General features: G+C 41.6%; 1 protein-coding gene and 1 pseudogene across 2 annotated transcripts in view; one reads left to right on the top strand and one right to left on the bottom strand.

Moving 5' to 3' along the window:
- The first annotated feature begins 14 nt into the window (after positions 1-14).
- Positions 15-21288, top strand: part of KIF15 (kinesin family member 15) — an 82420-nt gene continuing 61146 nt past the window's right edge. For both annotated transcript variants that reach the window (XM_017522149.2, XM_017522160.2), the window contains exons 1-5: positions 15-191; positions 12529-12571; positions 13389-13572; positions 17522-17598; positions 19888-19925. In XM_017522149.2, the coding sequence (XP_017377638.2) occupies positions 23-191; positions 12529-12571; positions 13389-13572; positions 17522-17598; positions 19888-19925 (511 nt within the window). In that variant the 5' untranslated portion in view covers positions 15-22. The remainder of the gene's footprint in view (positions 192-12528; positions 12572-13388; positions 13573-17521; positions 17599-19887; positions 19926-21288) is intronic.
- On the bottom strand, positions 9424-10102 carry LOC108299719 (annotated as a pseudogene).

The raw sequence follows: 21288 nt of genomic DNA, 5'->3' as shown, positions 1-21288 counted from the left end.
CCCGATGCTTAGGCCGGGCAACATGGCGGCCTCCTCGCGGGCGTCAACGTCTGATCCAAGCGCCAAATTCAAAATCGCGGCCATCTTGAGCGGGCGGAATTCGGTCGCGCGGCGCAGTCAGGAGGTGGGGGCATCAGCTGCATTGTTCTCGGAAACGAAGGGTGAGGGCGCTATGGCGCCCGGCTGCAAAAGTAAGTTTGGAGCCCGGCTTCGTTACCCTATCTTTGCCCCCAAAAACAGCTGTGAAAGAATAGCAGCCTGTGACCACCCGCAAGGTTCTTGCTGGGCACGAGCTGCAGGGACTGACCTGGGGCGGGAACGGCGGGTGCGTTTGGGAATCCCTCCCTGTCGCTCAAAGACAATAGGCTGGCCGTAAAGCTCACCCCTTCCTTCTGTGTCGTGTGTGGATGCTAAGAGTCTGGCGTATTTATAGGTGCTCGGATGAGCAGTGGACCTGCGGTTCTTCCCTTTCTTTCCCTCGGTTCTGCTGTTTCTTCGCAGCCCTCTTCCCACATCCCGACCAGGGCTACTTCTCCAGATATCGTTGTCTCACAATCGGCTTTTGCTCCCACCAGCTTCTGCGTATTTCCACATTTCTGACCTTCCTGTAAGGAAGGATATATTTATGTTCCAAACACTTCTTTCTCTTCTTTCCTTAAATAAATAGAATGTTAAAACACAGATGTCAGCAATGTCTTTATATTCTTACAGTCTATTTCACTTAAAGGAGACCCGTCCGATTTCTTTCTCTTTTTCACGGAGGAGAGCACTGTTATTTCTGCTTACGATAAACGTTTCAGTTTTCACTAGTCATTTGCTGTTCCTGTGTACGTGCGCCACTTCTTACATTGCCACATCTCTTAAGGAGTCTTGTTTTTTAAAGCTGATGATTATGAGCTGATTTAATGGGATCTTTGTGAGTGGTCTGAATGGTAATGAGGAGAGGCCTAGATGAGATGATTAAGAATTTGTGAACTTCTGTCATTTGAGCTTTCCAACAGCGTTAATGTTTCCAGCTTTCTGTCAATTGTAATTGCTTTTGATGGGTTTATTAACCTGTTAGGTCGATCACGTCATTATCTGAACACCTCTCTATGCTATCTTTTTCCGTCAAAAATATTTATTTTTCTTCATTTTCGGTGTGCAAGGACGATGAGCTCACAAAATAGTACCTTATCGGAGAGAAATGTTCATCCTGCTTTCTGAACAATCATACAGTTTTTTCCCACTTATAGATCAGGTCACTAAATTTGGACTCAAGCAAAAAAATTTGATGCCTTTGACATAAGTAGAGCATCTGCTTATTTAATGAGATATATGTAGGGTTCTTGTCTGAAAACCAGATTTGAGAACTTAAGTTTTGGGAGCACTCTTGTTTATGACGGTGGTGATGCCATGGGGAACTTTTCCATTCCCTTAAGTTTGTTGGCAAAATTGAGGTTGATGACCTCCCAGGTGAAGTGCATCTTGCATTCCCAGCAGCCCAGAGGCCTGGAGCATGAAGTGGGAACACATGGGCGAAGAGAGCTCATGTAGTGGTCTTTGCACCTTTTATTTTGTGCCCATGAAGGCTATCTCTAGAGACATCATTGGCACCAGGTGTTGCTGACTGTGAAATAATATAATGAAAAAGTGAAATATTACCCTTATGGAACTGATTGTATTTACGATTCCCCTTTTTTGTTGTTTATTTGTTTTTTGAGACAGAGTCTTGCTCTGTTGCCCAGACTGGAGTGCACTGATGCAATCTTGGCTCACTGCAATCCCTGCCTCCTGGGTTCAAGCAATTCTCGTGCCTCAGCCTCCCAAGTTGCTGGGACTACAAGTGTGCACCATCACACCTGGCTAATTTTTTGTATTTTAGCAGAGACAGGGTTTCACCATGTTGCCCAGGCTGATCTTGAACTCCTGAGCTCAAGCAATCCACCTGCCTTGTCCTCCCAAAGTGCTAGGATTGCAGGTGTGAGTCACTGCACCTGGCTTAAGATTTCCTTTCTGAACCTAGTCATGTTTGGGTAGATGGTGAATATTTATCTAGACTGCAAAGTAAAGCATCCAATGATCTTTTTAAAGCAGGAAGACTCTTTAAAAGACTGTTTTGTTAAGGTATAACTTCATGCAGTCAAAGGCACAAATCTTAATATTCTTCAACAAATTTTAAACATATGAATACACTCCCGTAACCACCATGCAGATCAAGAAATATAACTGTTCCTGTACTCCAGAAAGTTCCCTGTGACCCTTCCTAGTCAATAACTACCCCACCCCCAACCTTTACTCTGATTATTATCATCACTGATTAGTTTTCCTTCTATTCTTGAACTTAATATAAATGGTACAATATGTATTCTTTTTATTCTGGTTTCTTTAACTGAACATTATGTCGGTGAGCATAGTCCAGTATTGTATGTAGCAGCAGTTCTTTTTCATTGCTGTGTAGTGCTCCATTATGTGAGTATACTATGTGTCAGGCCTCCATGTGCAAGCCCAGACCCAGAAAGTTTGAAGTCCTGCCTGTCTTGGCTGATTCCCCCTCACCCCGCCCTTCCCCGCCCCCGGCATTCGTCATTATTGCTACTTGCTCAGCGGAGCTTCCCCGCTCCTTACATTAAGCTTCTTACCCCACCCTGCCATCCTAACTGTTCTTGCTCTGTGAATATCCCTCCGCCCCACCCTTCCATCTTAACTACTCTCAGGTCTTACCCCCACCCACCATTGTAACTGAAATGGTAATATATACTCCTTGCCCCTACCCCCACCACTGTAACTGATCTTACTCTTAACACCACTACACATCCCAAACCTATAAAAGCAACTGTTATCCTACCACCCTTCACTGACACCCTTTTTGGCCTCAGCCCACCTGCACCCAGGTGAATAAACAGCCATGCTGCTCACACAAAGCCGGCTTGTGGGGTCTCTTCATGCAAAGCTCAAGTTTTAACACCATGATTTGTTTATTCTCCTGTTGATTGACATTTGAAATAATTTTATAGGGAATGCCTATAGACTTCTTTTTTTTTTTCTTTTTTGAGACAGAGTCCTGCTCTGTCACCCAGGCTGGAGCGCAGTGGTACAATCTTGGCTCACTTCAACCTCCATCTTTGTTCAAGGATTCTCCTTGAGAATTTTCGATTCCTTTTAGTTTTACCAGAAAGTTGCATATAAGTGCAGATCAGTATCCATCTGATCAGCTTCCATCTGATATATTTCCCTCCTATTATTTGTTAAACCTTTGATAATTGCTCCTTAGGAAAGCACAGCTTTGGATATGCCCACCTTTATCCTGGAATGACAGTGGTTTTGATAGGGATCTCTTTCTTTCCCTGACTACATATAGCTGTTAAAGTCCAGTAATTGTTAGCTGATTGCCTTATTGTTTTCTAACGATGCCCTGGGGCATAAATTGTCTTACAAACTACTGTAATTCTTGCTTCTTTGAAGGAGTAGTTTCTGAGGTTGTCTTTGGTATTTGTTGTGACTCCAGTGTAGCTGCTGCTAGTTGTCTTATTTCCCACTGTCTTCTGGCAAGCCAACAGGCCTGCAATTTAGCTTGTGTCTTGAATGTCTTCCTAATTGCTTTCATTAAAACTGACACTGTTCCTGAGAGTGCCCTTAGGTTTGAACATCACTCTGTTGCCCAGGCTGGAGTGCAGTGGTGCTATCTTGGTTCACTGCAACCTCCCCCTCCCGGGTTCAGGCAATTCTTCTGTCTCAGCATCCCAAGTAGCTGGGACTACAGGCATGCACCGCCATGCCTGGCCAATTTTTTGTATCTTTAATAGAGATGGGGTTTCATCATATTGGCCAGGTTGGTCTCAAACGCCTGCCTCAGCCTTCCAAAGTGCTGGGATTATAGGCGTGAGCCACCGCTTCTGGCCTTTTTTTTTTTTTCTCTCTTTGAGATGGAGTCTCGCTCAGTCACCTAGGCTGGAATGCAGTGCCATGGACTCAGCTCACTGCAACCTCCACCTCCTGAGTTCAAGTGACTCTCCTGCCTCAGCCTCCCAAGTAGCTGAGATTATAGGCATGCACCACCATGCCCAGCTAATTTTTGTTTTGCATTTTTAGTAGAGATGGGGTTTCACCATGTTGGCCAGGCTGGTCCAAAACTCCTGACTTCAAGTGATCCACCCACCTCAGCCTCCCAAATTGCTGGAATTACAGGCATGAACCACCTGTAATCTGTTTATGGGTTGATTCTTCCTGTAGGCAAAATCTCTGAGCCTGCGCACTAGAGTTGGGGATGGAGTTAATAGGATAATGGCAGTCTTGTCTCTGAATGATATTCTAGTTGCAAAGCCTTTTGTGGGGAGGGTGTGGAGTGTAGCAGCCTCTGGTCTTCTAAACTTTCCTCTCCTGTGTGGAACCACTGCCTAATGAGTTAGAGCAAGGGTGATCAGGGCCCCAGTGTTCTCAGCTAGGTGGGAGAAGGGAGAGCCCCCACCTCTCAACCACACTTGTCTGGGACTTTACCTCAGCATCAGGTAGCTAGCCGGAGACACTGACACACTGCTACTCTATAGAAGAAACTGGAATTGGGAGCTCAAGGGATCCCTGTGTTCCTGGATGCTGCAATCTACAGAGGAGTATTTACCTTGCTAAGATGGGAGGGAGAGAGTAATCTTGGTTCAAATAACACAGGATCACCTTTCTTGATGATTTTTCATGTATTTTCTTGAACAGATGTTTCTTTGTTTGCCGTTTGCCTTTGGAAACATTTCCAGAGGCTTTATTTTTTTTTTTTTTAATTGTACCAGTTTCACTGGGGAGTGGGTCAGTGGAGTTCCTATAATGTCATGGCAGAAGTCAATCTCTGACTTCTTTTTTAAAAGAATTATTCTGCCTGCTAGGTTGAGAAAAGTGAGAGTGGGGGAGAGAAAGAAGCAGAGAGATTGTTGTAATAACACAAGAAAGAGATGTTGCTGGCTTGGTTCCACACTGTGACAGTGGATTTGGCAGGAAGTTACAGAATTATAGCCAAAGCTTTCCTGAGATTGGATATGAAGAGTGAGAAAGAACAGGGTTAGGGATGACTATATGGTTTTTGGCCTAAGCAACTGGGAAATTGGAGTTAATGGAGATGAAGAAACACATTTGGGGTAGAGGTGAGGTGATCAGCTCAATTTTAGATACATTAAATTTGATTCATTGCCCACTGCATATCCAGTTAGAGATACCAAATAGGTAATTAGTTGTAAGAGTGTAAAGCTCAGGAGGGCAGTCCAAGAAAAAGAAATTTGGGAATCATCAATTTATACCTAGTATTTAAAACCAGGCCGGGTGCAGTGCCTTTCAAAATATACCCACACCTGTAATCCCAGCAATTTGGGAGGCTGAGGTGGGGAGATCATGAGGTCAGGAGATTGAGACTATCCTGATCAACATGGTAAAACCCCGTCTCTACTAAAATACAAAAAATTAGCCAGGCATGGTGGCGTGGGATTGTAGTTTCAGCTACTTGGCAGGCTGAGGCAGGGGAATTGCTTGAACCCAGGAGGTGGATGTTGCATTGAGCCGAGATCGCACCACTGCACTCCAGCATTCCAGCCTGGCAACAGAGCAAGACTCCATTTCAAAAAGCAACAACAACAAAAGCCATTGGTGCAGGATTTTTTGCTCCTTAGCTCAGCTAAAATCCAGGTTCTTGTTTCACAACCAGGAAAAATCAGGCATGCAGACACATTGAAAGTTGAAGAGAGTGGAATTTATTAAAAGGAAGCTCTCAGTGAAAAAAAAATGTGTCCTACCAACAGGCTGCCACCTCGCAGATTAAATACCAGCCCAGGCTTCTCCCCCTGTGTAAGGTACAAATTTCCAGCGGCTCCACCCCATTCTCCCAGTGAGCATGCATGCCCTTAGTCTGAGCTGCTCCACATTGATTTATGGTCCCTTACTGAGCATGTGTTAAGGGACAGAATTTTTCAGTGACCTGGGCCATCTCCTGTCTCTGTCATTACCCCCTCTAAATAAGTACATTTGACACCTTTAGAGTAAAGATAAGGACAAAGACCAATCTTAACTGCTTCCTGCTGACACTGGGTGCTGTGCTGGGAGAATGGCAGTCAGATCTTCCTAAGAGGCCAATCCAAGGGTTCCCAGCAAAAGGGACCATTATCCAAGGCTCCAGTTGCATGACTGGAGTTTGATGGTCTGAAGATGAGAAGAGACAAACTGGTTTATTAGAAAACATGTATCAAAACATAAACAAGAATGGAGTAAGAATACTCGAAAATCCTCAGGCCTTTTATGGGTTTGTACAGGGAGAGGGAGACAAAACGTCTGATTGGTTAAAAAAAACTTTTACCCTTTTTCTGGCATGTCAGTCTTCTGGGTTACCTTTCTACGAGACCAATCTTAAGACGATATCAAGTTTAAGGTTTGGAAAACTAATTTTTCCAAGTTTAGAGGATGGATCCAAGGGGAGTGTCCTGTAGTAAGGAGACACAATTACCTATCTGTAAAGAGAGGAAGGACACAGGAGGAAAAGGAAAAAAGGTGTTTTTTTCAAAGGAGTCCCAGGGTTTCAGGATGCATTCAAAAAGGGTACAGATTGAAGATGAATGGCTACCCATTAAGAAAGGGGAGCAGTTGTCCCTGGTTCCTTTCACTTCCTAGCAAATACCCAGGGTAGGTGAGGGAGACAGAAAGTGAGGTGTCCCTTTTTATTTCTTCTGTCCTTATATCTCTGCAACCTGGTGACCATAACAGGGTGCCATGAGGTTTTCCCCCATGTTAACAGGGAGGGCTAAGAGGTAGAAATATCTACTCTTACCCACCTACACTCTGTCTCTCCTGCTGTCAGTAGCCTTTGAGTTCTCTAGACCTCCTTTATGTCATGGATACTAGCATGCTGTTTATCCATGAAACAAGAGGCTTGGCTAAATCGGCAGGAATTAGTCATGCTCACCTGTGCTGTGCTTTAACTTCCATTATCATCTGCCTCTGGATCCCTCAGATCCAGGTTTTTTTTTTTCCTTAGGGCTTTGACCTAAAGCTTAGAATTGAGTTTGGGGCCCAAAATGTGTCTCAAATTGTATGGATTCTTTATCATAAGCTGAATGCTAAGGTGAAGCTGTGGAAGTGAGTCCTCCTCCAACAAGGGAAAGAAAAGGATGTCTTGTGACATGCCCAGATAACTAGTGGCTATAGTTATGCTTGCTAAGATTTGGGTGCATGGGGCTTGGCTTTGGTTAGCTCCCTTGGTCTTACTTTCCGAAAAAGGAAACCTCTGGGTGTTAGGCATCCTGTTTATTCCCACCACCTAGCAAGATTTGCAGGATAATTGCTCAGAACTAGAATATCGATTCAGATTTTTACATTACCCATCCCCCTTTGTTCCTTCTGTGCTGCAGCTGGAGATATCTGGTTGGATCACAGGGATAAGCAGGATTAGCTTTTAAATGAACTAGGCAAAAAACTTGAAAACAACAAATGGGTCTAGAATTTAATGATGATAAGTTTTAAAACATAATTTATCTCTCTCCAGTCCTCATTTTTCTTAAAAACAAACCATAATAGGACTGAGTTGTTTGCAAAATAGACTTTAGTCTTATACGTGGCTTGATTATTTACATAAAGGGCAGCAAGAATAATTATTTTTACATAGGACTTTTAGATTGGCTTTCATGGAACTCTGTTCCACGAGGAATCTCAGATAGCGCTTTCTAAAGCTGAGCCCAGCCATGGGTTTGTACCCTCAAATGCCTGTGAGTTGGGTAAACCCCTCTCTTCTTGAGGTCCCAAGAGAATAGGGCTCCTGGGCCTGTTAAAAAGTGACATTTTTTACTCACCGCAGGTTATGAACACTGTATGGGGAACACTGTACTTGGGACCGTTTTTCCCAAGGGGCTTTTTATCAGTTCTGCAAGTGAAGGTTGACTCCTTAAAGGGAAACATACCCTTTGAGTCAAAGGCCTTGGTAAAACAACCAGTTTCTCCAGTTGCATTATATTGCAAAGAAAATGGAATCTTACTGCACTGATGCAAACAACTATATTGTCATAAGTTAAGAATAGTCACAACTAGTTTCCAAATTGTGGAGGAGCCAGGCACAGAGAGAGAGAGGGGGAGAGAGACAAACATACTCCAAATTTTGTTCACAGGAGTATATGTTACTCAATTATTAAAGGCTGTAAATAGCTCAAAATAAGTTTCCTTGACTCTGAAAAATAAAATAAGGATCAGCAATGTTCCAAGCAAAATTCAAAAAGATTACTTCAGTTTTGTATTAGTTAAGTCCATTCAGTTAACTCTGGTTTTGCTTGGTATTCGTGAACATTTCAGCTCTTTGTGAGTCCTTTTTGTTTTTTCTTTATTCTAATGTCACAATCTCCAAAGTTATCAGAAACCTGCATTTGAGAGCACCATCTTTTGAAGAAGATGAAAAAAAGACAACAATTGTCTGAATAACAAAATGTCCAGGGTACAGTCAGAAACACAATTGACAAATCAGTTTGGTTATCTCTGTGGTTTACAATAATTTAACATAACAATCTAAATTGTGATTGATAGCATATACTCATGAGGGACGCTAAGATAATTCTGATGGCCTGAGACTCTTTGGAAAAAAAATCAGAAAAGGCACCACGGATTCCATTCTGGCGGCCAGGCATTAGAATATTATAAATCCCATACAATTTTGGAACATATATTAATATTATTCCCTAAAATATAACCTGAAGAAGATTAAACATCATTTTGGCAATCCCATGTACCTAAGCATGTCAGGTAATCCTGTTTACCTCTCTTCTGGATGCTCTAAGGGCCCTCTGCAGCATCCAAAAGCCAGGGGTCAGGAAAAAAAATTCTGAAACTGAAGTTTGACTTTGGGAAGCCCATTGAATATGTTAGAGGTCTAAAACTTGATGTTATGAACTAGAATTCCAGATTACCATAAGTTATTTATTTTGCCAAAATGATGACTCAGAAATTTTAAAAAGCAAAAACCTTTTATAACTCTTTACAGATTTTTCCTAAAGAGCAGATTAGTGCCTTAAGAGAACCTTGTTGTGCTTTTATTTCAATGCTTAATTTATGGAAAAGCCATATAATACCCCTCTGAATTTAGTCAGTATGTTAACATTAGGAATTTTTTTTCTGAGATTAATTTTTACAGTCCTTCCACAACTTGTTTAAACATTTCATTTTATCCTATCAAATTCAAAACAATCCTTTAACCCTAGGCAAAAATGTACATTTTGATGATATCTGCATTTTATCAATAATCTTTTTTTGTTGTTAGAAATTTCTTTATTATTACTTATTCTTATTAAGCTCTAGCTTAATACTGCAGAAAATTTCAAATCACCCTTGGTAACACATTTCTTTTTTCTCCTACCAGAATTCTTGATCAAGAGTTTTTCAAGTAAAGACATGCTCTTCTCTCTTCTGTATAAAACTTTATGAAATAAGGCAAAAAGATTGTGTATATCTTGCTGGAAAATGCTGCCCCGGGCTCTGGAGATGGTGGCTGTCTGAGCTACCTTCACTGTCCAGGTCCCGAAAGACTCTTGTTCATGAACTGTCTCTTCATAAAGCAAGTTCACAACTTGCTGGGTTTATCATTCTGGGGGTCGAAAACTTTCTCACAAAGTCTCAGTCCAGTCTCTTGCCTTAGCTGTTGTACATAGGCTCTCATCACTTCATCTTCCTGTTTGTTTGCAGGTTTGGCATAAATCGCATTAAGTGGAAAACCAGGTTCTCCAGGAATGGGAAAATTAGTGATTCCCAGTGTATAAATTTATTTCTCACCTTGGCTTTTGGAATTGCACTTTCAGAGTTTCTTCAGACACTCAGAAATGTAGAGAATTATATATATCAAGATCCTATCAGCTTCATTCTTAATTTCATAGTTCTTGAAGAAGACTTTGGCCTTGAAGTAATAGATGGTTTCATCCACAATATCTGTATCTTTTGTCTCTCTGGGGGCAGGACCTTTGAATTGACTTCTGATAGGTAACAGTGCCATGTTTCCAGTGAGTTTGGTGTCAGGATCCATGAGAGAAGAGTGGTAAGCCGGCATCTTGGCGGCACCCTGGTTTCAACCCAGAGGAGCAGGATTGAGTTCCAGTGGTGTGCTTCCGGTCTGGCAGCCCGGGTGGAGTAGCTTACCAATAATTTTTAAGGCGGTTTTTATTTCTCAAAGATTAAAGTCGTGTGAACTAAAAGGTACCACAGCTTTTTTTTTTAAGAAATATTTTATCTAAGTGCTTATTTTCCTTTAAGCTAATTAATTAGAACTCTTTTTTTAATAGACATCATTCACACACAACACATATATAACTACACAGGCAGAAGAAGGTCCAGTAGCTCTAAGATTTTCTGTTCATCACTTTCCTAACTGGCCTCTGAATGGGGCCCTTTAAGAGCAGGGCTAAGAAAGCATATAGTTTCTAGGGCCTAGTAAACAGGTATAGCTGGAAGACAAAGATTTTGAGAGGGATCCATTCGCCTCCAATTCCTGGGACTCCATTAGGAAAACAAATTACAAAATGGAATCCATGGAGTTTTTTCTGTTTGCCCAAGGAGTCTAAGGCCATCAGAAATTATTTTAGGGCCCCTCATGTGTGCATTAAGAGTGGCAAGACAAAATGGAGACAAAGAATTCAGTTGACTGAGGAAAAAAAAAAAAGAACTTTCCCCAGCAAAATAAGATCGAAGAAGAGAAAAATATATAACTTGGGTATCCATTTTGAACTAAGCTGAGCCCTTTTTAAGAAAATCCTTTTAATCCCTTATTACCCAACATTAGCCATGCCAAGTGGCCAGCACTTCTGCCTTCCAAACTTTACCAAAGGGAACCTCCCAGGTCCTCAGAGAAAGAAATATTCAAGGTGATTCATGGAGAGGAGTAGAATCAACAAATGGCAAAGGTCACACAGATATCAAACCAGAAAGGATTTATTCTTCAAGCCAGAATTGAACCTAGGCCGCATTATAAAATGGCAGAGGCTAAAACAAAGGACTGGGCACATGGTTACAGGCCACGCTTTCCAGGACGTAAAACAAGATTGAGGCCTACAGCAAAGTTTGCCATTGACCAGTTTGGCAGGCTGGTTTGAACAGTGGACCTATGGAGTCCTAGGCTAGGATCCCATCCTAAGGTACCTCTCTTTCTGACAGAACCAAACGGAAAGACATAGCGGATTATACCAGATTGACTATAGCTTAAGCCCAACCTCACAGATTCTTTTTTCATAATTGAAACCTTCATCTTCTAAAAGGAAAAAAACAAGAAGACGTAAAAGCTAACCCCTGGTGAAAAAAGGAAAAAAGGAAAAAAAAAAGAAAAGAAAAAAATGGAAAGTTAACCCCCAGTTGAAAAAGGAAAAAAAGAAAAAGTGAATGTTAACCCCTGGTGGAAAAAATTTAAAAAAAGCTTAACTGCTGGGCTGGGAAGATGCCTGAAGGAAGAACCTCTTATTCTTATTCTTATGCAAATGGGTTTCTACAGCAGGAGGGAAATCCTTAATCTCTATTTCTTCTAGGGATCAGACCTAGCTGGGCCCCTTGGCTAGGGGAGGGGAAGACTCTTTGGGCACTAGTGGGAAATGCTAGCTATCAGCCAAGCAGGGCCCTTGGGCTGTGTGTCCTGGCCCCACCCTGGAGGGGAGAGGTGCAAGGAGCTGCTGCCTGCAGCCATTGGGTTGAGAGTAGAACACCCCCAATATTGTGAAAGAAAAGATAGGTGCCATTCCAGTCTCAAAAAAAAGAAGGAAAATGCCACAGAAAAGGCTGGGTTAGAAAAAGGCCGACATTCTCTACCCCTGAAAGTGATGGGAGGTAGAGGGGTATGCAGTTTTCTCTACCCTCAGAAGAAGTCCGAGGACAGGAAGGCTGAGAAATGAGGGAAAAATATTTTTTGGTCCACATTTTGCTCACCTTACTCATGTCCCCATATGGGCCACCAAAATGATGCCGGATTTTTTGCTCCTTAGCTCTGCTAAAATCCAGGTTCTTGTTGCATGAACAGGAAAAATTAGGCACATGGACACATCGAAAGGTGAGAAGAGCAGAATTTATTAAAAAAAAACTCTCAATGAAAAAAGGGGGTCCTGCCAAAAGGCTCCCACCTCACAGATTGAATACCAGGCCACAACACACCAGCTGAAGAGGCCAGGCTTCTCCCACTGCCTAAGTCAGAAATTCCAGGTGGCTCCACCCCATTCTCCCAGTGCGCAGGTAGGCCCTTAGTCTAAGCCACTCCACATTGGTTTATTTCCCTTACTATGCATGTGTTGAAGGATGGAATTTTTTCACTGTGGTCATGCTTTGGCAAGCCCCCTGTGCACAATGACCTGGGCGACATTTGGCTGTCTCCTGTCTGTGTCACCAGGAGACTAGGTTTCATGGTATAATGGGTTGGGATAAAATGAGAATAGGATCAAGGCCTGGGCCATGGAGTGTCACATTGTTGATGTCAGGGATCTGAGGAGGCTGAATATAGGCAACCCAGGAGCATGTTAGAGAAGAATGAGATTTCCATATGTCAACTTAAATGACCTTTAATAACTTTTTTTTTCCTAGCTGAGTTACGAAGTGTGACAGATGGTCAGTCTAACCAATCAAGGTAAGAAAAATATTCTTGATGAGCTCCAAAAGAACTAGGGATAGAATATTTTTAAAACAACCATTTGCCATAGTAAAAAATACTTATTTCAAAATTTAACTTAGTCCTCAACCAGCTGGAAATTTGGGAAAATCGCATAGTCCCCCTGCCTTCTCACTTTTCCAGGCAAATGATGGAATCAATAGCATAATTTTCCTCTGGAATGACTTATTTCTTATTTCTTAATGAGAGACAAGCAGTACTTGGAACTCCATGAAATGAACTCACACTCCCTTTGAGTTCAAGTAAAGGGTTGTGAAGGTGCCTATTGTGAATTAAATCAATAAAGGGTATGGGTCATGTGAGACTCTTTAAAAAGAGGTAAATTTGGCCTGGCGTGGGGGCTTACGCCTGTAATCCCAGCACTTCATGGGAGGCCAAGGTGGGCGGATCACCTGAGGTCAGGAGTTGGTGACCAGCCTGGACAACATGATAAAAAACCCCCTCTCTACTAAAAATACAAAAATTATCTGGGTATGATGGCAGGTTCCTATAATCCCAGCTAATGGGGTGGCTGAGGCAGGTGAATCACTTGAACCCAGGAGGCAGAGGTTGCAGTGAGCTGAGACCACACCATTGTACTCCAGCCTGAGCAACAAAAGTGAAACTCCATCTCAAAAAAGAAAAAAAAAGATAAATTTGTATGGGGTATGTCTTGGACTTTGTTGGAGAAACTCATTACAGAAACGTTACAGGCAATAATAGACTTGGATCCTTTTTCAGTTTTCTTTCTTCTTCAATAAACTTAGCTGTTAATTTTTTTTTTTTTTGTCTTTAGTAATGAAGGTGATGCCATCAAAGTTTTTGTGCGAATTCGTCCTCCTGCAGAAAGATCTGGATCAGCTGATGGAGAGCAGAACTTATGCTTATCTGTACTCTCCTCCACGAGTCTCCGGCTGCACTCCAACCCTGAGCCCAAGATTTTTACGTTTGATCATGTTGCAGATGTGGATACCACTCATGTAATGTTAATTGGAAACTTAACTTTTTTTTTTTTTTTTTTTTTTTTTGTGATGGAGTTTTGCTCTGTTGACAGGCTAGAGTAGTGGTGTGATCTTGGCTCACTGCAACCTCCACCTCTGGGTTCCAGTGGTTCTCCTGCCTCAGACTCCCGAGTGGCTAGAACTACAGGCGTGTGCCACCACGCCCAGCTAATTTTTGTATTTTTAGTAGAGATGGGGTTTCACCATGTTGGCCAGTTTGGTCTCGATCCCCTGATTTCATGATTTGCCCATCTCGGCCTCCCAAAGTACTGGAATTATAGGCATGAGTCACCATACCTGGCTGGAAACTTAACTTTTTACCTGGAATATATAAACCTTCATTAACTCTTAAGAATTTCATTTCTGGGCTGGTGTCTTTTTAGTTTCATCCATCTCAAATAAGGGAACTCAAACATTCCATAAATATTTTAAATCTAATTTTGTTAAATAGTTTCTTCCTTTTTCATCAAACTTTGTAGCAAAATGACCAAAGCTCCTTTTTTTTTTTTTTTTTTACTACTAAGTGACAGGAAATTATGGGCATAGTGACACACGCCTGTAATCCCAGCTACTTGGGAGGCTAAGGCAGGAGGATCACTTGAGCCCAGGAGCTTGAGGCTTCAGTGAGCTATGATGGTGCCACTGCACTCCAGCCTCAGCGACACAGCAATACTCCATCTCTTAAAAACAAAAAGTCTGTGATGTTGAGTGTAGTAGCCATAAGTTATATGTGGCTATTTTGATTTAACTTAATTAGATAAAACTGGAAAGTCAGTTCCTCATACACACTAACCATATTAAAAGTGCTCAACAGCAACATGTGGCTTATGCATCTCAAGCACTGAGGTTAGTGAAGATGTACTTTTCGGAGCCAGTGGATGATTAAGAAGTACCATTGAACTACCTAATCTAAGGAATTAGGATTACCATGATGTCAACAACTGCTTTTCTAATTAAGGTCAACTTAATTAAGACCTAGTTAGTGCTATCCAATAGAACTTTCTGCAGTCATGGAAATGTTCTGTTTCTATCCTGTCTGTTACAATAGCCTCTAGGTACATGTGACTATATAAGTTTAATTAAAATTAAATCAAATTTAAAATTCAGTGCCTCAGATGCACAAGCCACATGTGGCTGCTGAGCACTTTTCATATGGCTAGTGTGTATGAGGAACTGACTTTTAAGTCTTGTTTAATTAATTTAAATCTAAATAGCTACATATAGCTAATGGCTACTATACTGAACAGCACAGATCTTTTTCTTTTTTTTTTTTTTTAAGAGGGAGTCTTGCTTTGTCACCGAGTCTGGAGTGCATAAGTGATCCTCCTGCTTAGCCTCCTGAGTAACTGTGGTTACAGGCATGTGCCACTATGCTTGGCTAATTTTTTTTCATTCCAGGATAAACCTCAGCTATGCCCAGCTAAGTTTTAAATTTTTTGTAGAGATGGAGTCTTGCTATGTTACCCAGGCTGGTCTCAATCTCCTGTCCTAAAGCAATCCTCCCACCTTGGCCTCCCAAAGTGCTGAGATTACAGGGGTGAGCCACTGCACCCAGCCCATCACAGATCTTCAGTATTCCCTTATACATATGGATGTTTTTGGGCTGACATTTAGGTCTTTGGATCTTTTTTTATCTGGGGCATCGCTGGCCAGTAGAAATATAAAATGAATCAGATATATAATTTTAAATTTTCTAGTACCCACGTTTTATTTATCTAGAGACAGGGTCTAGGTCTTGTCGCCCAGGCTGGAGTGCAGTGGCTTGATCTTGGCTCACTGCAACTCCACCTCCTGGGTTCAAGAGTTTCTCCTGTCTCAGCCCCCTGAGTAGCTGGGACTACAGATGCGCACCACCACCTCTGGATGATTTTTATATTTTAAGTAGAAACATGATTTTACCATGTTGACCAGGCTGGTCTTGAACTCCTAAACTCAGATGATCCACCTGCCTCAGCCTCCCAAAGTGCTGGGATTACAGATGTGAGCCACCACGCCCAGCTAGTACCCATATTTTTTTAAAAAGCGAAAAGGAACAAGTAAAATTCATTTTTATGTATGTGTATATATATATATAGAGAGAGAGACAGAGTCTTGCTCTGTCACCCAGGCTGGAATGCAGTGGCATGATCTTGGCTCACTGCAACCTCCGCCTCCAAGGTTCAAGTGATTATCCTGCCTTAGCCTCCCAAGTAACTGGGATTACAGGTGCCTGCCACCACACCTGTCTAAATTTTGTATTTTTAGTAGAGACGGGGTTTCACCATGTTGTCCAGGCTGGTCTGGAACTTCTGACCTCAGGTGATCCACCTGCCTCAGCCTCCCAAGTGGTGGGATTACAGGCGTGAGCTACCGTGCCCAGCCTTAATAATATATTTTAATTAGCCCAATATATCAAAAATATCTGAACATGTAATCAAAGTAAAGTAAATTATTAATGAGATATTTCCCGTTCTTTTTTTTTTTTTTTTGAGACGGAGTTTCGCTCTTGTTGCCCAGGCTGAAGTGCAATGGTGTGATCTCGGCTCACCGCAACCTCCGCCTCCTGGGTTCAGGCAATTCTCCTGCCTCAGCCTCCTGAGTAGCTGGGATTACAGGCATGCGCCACCATGCCCAGCTGATTTTTTTTGTATTTTTAGTAGAGACGGGGTTTCACCACGTTGACCAGGATGGTCTCGATCTCTTGACCTCGTGATCCACCCGCCTCGGCCTCCCAAAGTGCTGGGATTACAGGCTTGAGCCACCGCGCCCGGCATCCGTTCTTTTTTTTTTTATACTTGGTCTTTCAAATCTGGTGTGTATTTTACACTTACAGCATGTCTCAATTTGGATTAGCCACATTTCATGGACTCAGTAGTCACTTGTGGCTCATGGCTACTGTATTAAACAGTGTAAGTTTGCGACTGGGTACAGTGGCTCACGCCTGTAATCCCAGCACTTTGGGAGACTGAGGCGGGTGGATCACCTGAGGTCAGGACTTCAAGACCAGCCTGGCCAACATGGTAAAACCCCGTCTCTACTAAAATTACAAAAAATAGCCAGGTGTGGTTGTGGGCACCTGTAATCGCAGCTACTTGGGAGGCTGAGGCAGGAGAATCACTTGAATCTAGGAGGTAGAGATTGCAGTGAGCCGTGATCATGCCGCTGTACTCTAGCCTGGGTGACAGAGCGAAACTGCGTCTCTAAATAAATAAATAAATAGGCCAGGCGCAGTGGCTCATGCCTGTAATCCCAGCACTTCGGAAGGCCAAGGTGGGTGGATCATGAGGTCAGGAGATTGAGACCATCCTGGCCAACATGGTGAAATCCCCCTCTCTACTAAAAACAGAAGTGTTAGCTGGGCATGGTGGCACATGCCTGTAATCCCAGCTACTCAGGAGGCTAAGGCAGGAGAATCTCTTGAACCAGGCAGGCAGAGGAGGTTGCAGGGAGCTGAGATGGCGCCACTGCACTCCAGCCTGGCAACACATGGAGACTCTGTCTCAAATAAATAAATAAATAAAAATAAAAATAGACAATGTAGGTTTGGGAGTTCTTGCATTCTTAATAAGATAGCATCTACTTATAGGTAAAAATGAAAATAAAATGGAGGTATTGACTATTCATTGCAAACTTATGAGAAAAATCACTGAAGATACACTGCCATTTATTTATGCTAATACCAGTACAATATCTACCTGCAATATGCTATACAAAATTCTGTATAAAGTTTAGTTTTATGTGCTTTAAATCTATAGTCATATAGGAGATTAATAGATGTAATTATGTTTAAAGTTTTATCATCTTAGATAGGTTAGCCTTTTTTCTGTAGTGGATGTTAATTCATGTTATTACTAAGCAATTTTTACTATTATTACACTGTAGAATGTAATTTAGGAAAAATATTTTCGTTTTTGTGAAATGTTAACATTTTTGGTGCTTATGTTTGTAGGAGTCTGTATTCTCAACTGTGGCTAAAAGCATTGTGGAGTCTTGCATGAGCGGTTATAATGGTACCATCTTTGCATAGTAAGTTGTTGACGGTGTCTTTATACATAGTACATTATTTTCCTGTTGCTGTTGTAACAAATGACCACAAACTTCGCAGCATAAAACAACACAAATGTATTATTTTACAGTTCTGTATAAGTGAAAAGTTTAACATGGTTCTCACTGGCTAAAATAAAGAGCAGGGATGCATTTCTTTTGGCAGGCCTGTTCCTTTCTGGAAAATTTGTTTCTTTGTCTTTTTCAGCTTCTAGAGGCCACCCATGTTACTTGGCTTACAGCGCCCTCTTTATCTTCAGAACCAACAACTTGTAACTCTGACTCTTCTTTAGTCACATCTCCCTCTGACAGCAGCTAAAAAAGGTTTTCTGATTTTAGGGACTCATATGATTACATTGGCCACACTTGGCTAACAAGGTAGTAGGGATTACACTCCAAGGTAGAGGGGTAGTGTAGAGCAGAGTATCTATCTAACTGTATATATTAAATATTTTTGTAAGAAAGATTTGTCTGGCTGGGCGCAGTGGCTCACGCCTGTAATCCTAGCACTTTGGGAGGCCGAGGCAGGTGGATCACTGAAGGCCAGGAATTCGAGACCAGCAAGGCCAACATGGTGAAACCCCTTCTCTACTAAAAATACAAAAAAATTAGCCAAATGTGGTAGCGCTCGCCTGTAGTCTCAGCTACTACGGAGGGTGAGACAGGAGAATCACTTGAACCCAGGAGGCAGACCCCGAGATCATGCCACTGCGCTTCAGCCTGGGTGACAGACTCCACCACCCGCCCACCCCCCCAAAAAAAAGGGCTAGGCATGGTGGCTTATGCCTGTAATCCCAGTGTTTTGGGAGGTCGAGGTGAGTGGATCACCTGAGGTTAGGAGTTCGAGACCAGCCTGGCCAACATGGTGAAACTCCGTCTCTACTAAAAACACAAAAATTAGCTGGGCATGGTAGTGCACACCTATACTCCTAGCTACTCGGGAGGCTGAGGCAGGAGAATCACTTGAACCAAGAGGCAGAGGTTGCAGTGAGCCGAGATTGCACCACTGCACTTTAGCCTGGGCAGCAGTAGTCCACCCCCGCAAAAAATAAAAAGAAAATTGCTTTTGTTAGTTGTGGGTAGAAATGAGGAAACACTTGGAGAGAAATCAGTGTCTGAGTTACTGGCAGGGTGGGTACACTGTCTGGTTTACTGAGGACAACACCAATTGTCAAGTCATTATTAATAGTGTCCTCTTCACTCTCAAGTACCTGTTTGGACAATAATCTATAGGATTACCCTATTTGTAGGGGATTCAAAGATATCCATTTCTCATTCTGAGTTACTAAAGAACTTTTTTCCCTCTTCTTCCAGAAGAAGGAGATAAAAAACTATAGCATACTGTTTTCTAGTATTGGGAGGCATTTAATGAGAAAGTAAATCCAAAATTTTCTATTTTTGATGTGAATCTAAGCTAAAGTCATTTGACATCCTGATTGATATCTTTAAAATACAACTTTTCTTTTTTTAAGATGGTGTCTTGTTATGCTGCCCAGTCCTGAAGTGCAATGGCTATCCACAGCCGTGATTATAGTGTGCCACAGCCTGGAACTCCTGGGCTCAAGCCATCTTCCTACCTCAGCCTCCTCAGTGGCTGGAACTACAGGCGCATACCATCATGCCCAGTTTCAAGTTTTTACTTTTAGTTTTTTGTTACTCTTGTTTCTTTTAAGTGGGTAACAGGAAATACGACACTGCATAAAAACCTATAGCATAAAATTTTTTATTGCTTTATATTTAATGAAGACATTTTAGTATCTTTTAAAGACAGTTTAGGAAAGGAAATGCTGTATTACTTAGCATAGCAAAAACTGGAAACAAAAGTTCATTTGATTTTGGTTAAATAAATTATGGTGCTACAAGATGCTACATGATCCCAAACCCATGGAATATTGTGTAGCTATTTAAAATAACGAGGCAGACCTCTATCTTCTGATCTAGAAAGGTATCTGAGATAAAATTAAGAGAAAAACAGGTTGCAAAGCAGTATGAAGAGCACCATCCCAATTTTTGTAACTAAATACTAAATGAAAACTCTGATGGTTATGTTAGTGTAATATAGAAGCATTCATCAATTAACAGCGATTAGCTCGTAGGGAGATTGGAGAAAAAGGATTGTTCATTTTTTTATCTAATAGAATTTAAAAATGGAAAGAAAATAAGCTAACTTTTTGTGGAGAAAACTTATACACTAGTAGACTGTATTATATAATAGGAGCAGTCTTAATTTTATGTATACAAATAACATGTAAAACATTATTTTTTTTACAGTGGACAGACTGGCTCAGGGAAGACATTTACTATGATGGGTAAGTAAATTAAAGATTAACTTCTGCTGGCTTAATCTACTCCTTTTGTGATAACAGTAACATACAACATTTTGGGGAAAGGCATGATTTTTATATATGATGTTGATCTCTTGAACTTAGGGAAATTCCTTAGGCTTCTGCCAGGTTTTGAGTTCTTTGCTAGCAAAGTCCATGTGTTAATCATGTTTGCGGCTATATTCCCCAGCTCAATGCCTGGCACAGAGTGGTGCTCAAAGTTTTTCAGTAGGATTGAATGAATTTGTATATATTTATACACCTGTGTAACCACTAACTGGATCAAGATTCCTGGTCAGAAAATACCAAACCCTGTCCCCTGGAATGCCAATTACTCTGATTTCTGTCATCATTAGTATTGCTTGTTTTTGAACCTCTACAAATAATGTTTTATTGTGTATCTTTTGTTTCTGGTGTCTTTTAATATTAAGTTTCTGTGATTCACTCACATTGTCATGTGTAGTAGTATTTTATTTCCGTTACTGTATAACATATTATTGTATTAATAATACTACACATTTTCCAGTCTACTGTTGATAGGCATTTGGATTATTTCAACTTTTCAACCATATGAATAATGTTGCTGTGAACATCTTGTGTCTTTTGAAATAATTTCTGTTGTATATGTATCCAGGAGAATTGCTGGATCATAGGATATATGTATATTTAGATTTAGTAGATTCTGCCCAACAGTTTCCCAAAGTGATTATCTCAGTAGTATATGGAAGTTCCAGTTGCTCCACTTCCTTATACTTAACCTGAAATTGTCAATTTTTAAAATTTTAGGCATTCTCAAGTATCTATAGTATTATCTCATTGTGTTTATTTCTATTGACATCTGAATATCTTTCATATGTTTATTCAATATATCCGTAGCCTCTCTGTTGAAATGCCCATTCAAGCTTTTTTCTCCCATTTAAAAAATTAGCTTGGGGAGAGATCCAAGATGGCTGATCACTAGCAGCTTGGGATTGTAGCTCCCACTGAAAGAGCAGAGAACGAGAGGACGCCACACTTTCAGATCAATTTTTGTTGCTCACCCACCAGGAGATTCCCAGCGGAGGAGCCCCACGTGTCGCCAGCGGGACTCTTGAGGCCGGTGAGGCGGTTTTGCCGCTGCCTTGGAGCGGCAGTTCTTGGTGCAGAGTCAGAAAAGCACCATCAATCTTAAAGCCGCCGTTTTGGCCGGCGCAGTGGGTTGCTCAGATTCTAGCGCCAGGAATCAACAAGTTGGACGTCCATTCAGAAACCCAATTATAAAGACCACAGATGGATAAATCTATAAAGAAGGGAAGAAAACAGCCTAAAAAGGCTGAGAATACCCAAACTCAGAACGCCTCTCCCTCTA

This window comes from Cebus imitator, unplaced genomic scaffold, assembly GCF_001604975.1.
Source record: "Cebus imitator isolate Cc_AM_T3 unplaced genomic scaffold, Cebus_imitator-1.0 Scaffold0, whole genome shotgun sequence".
NCBI lineage: Eukaryota > Metazoa > Chordata > Mammalia > Primates > Cebidae > Cebus > Cebus imitator.
This window is presented reverse-complemented; position numbering and strand designations above follow the sequence as displayed.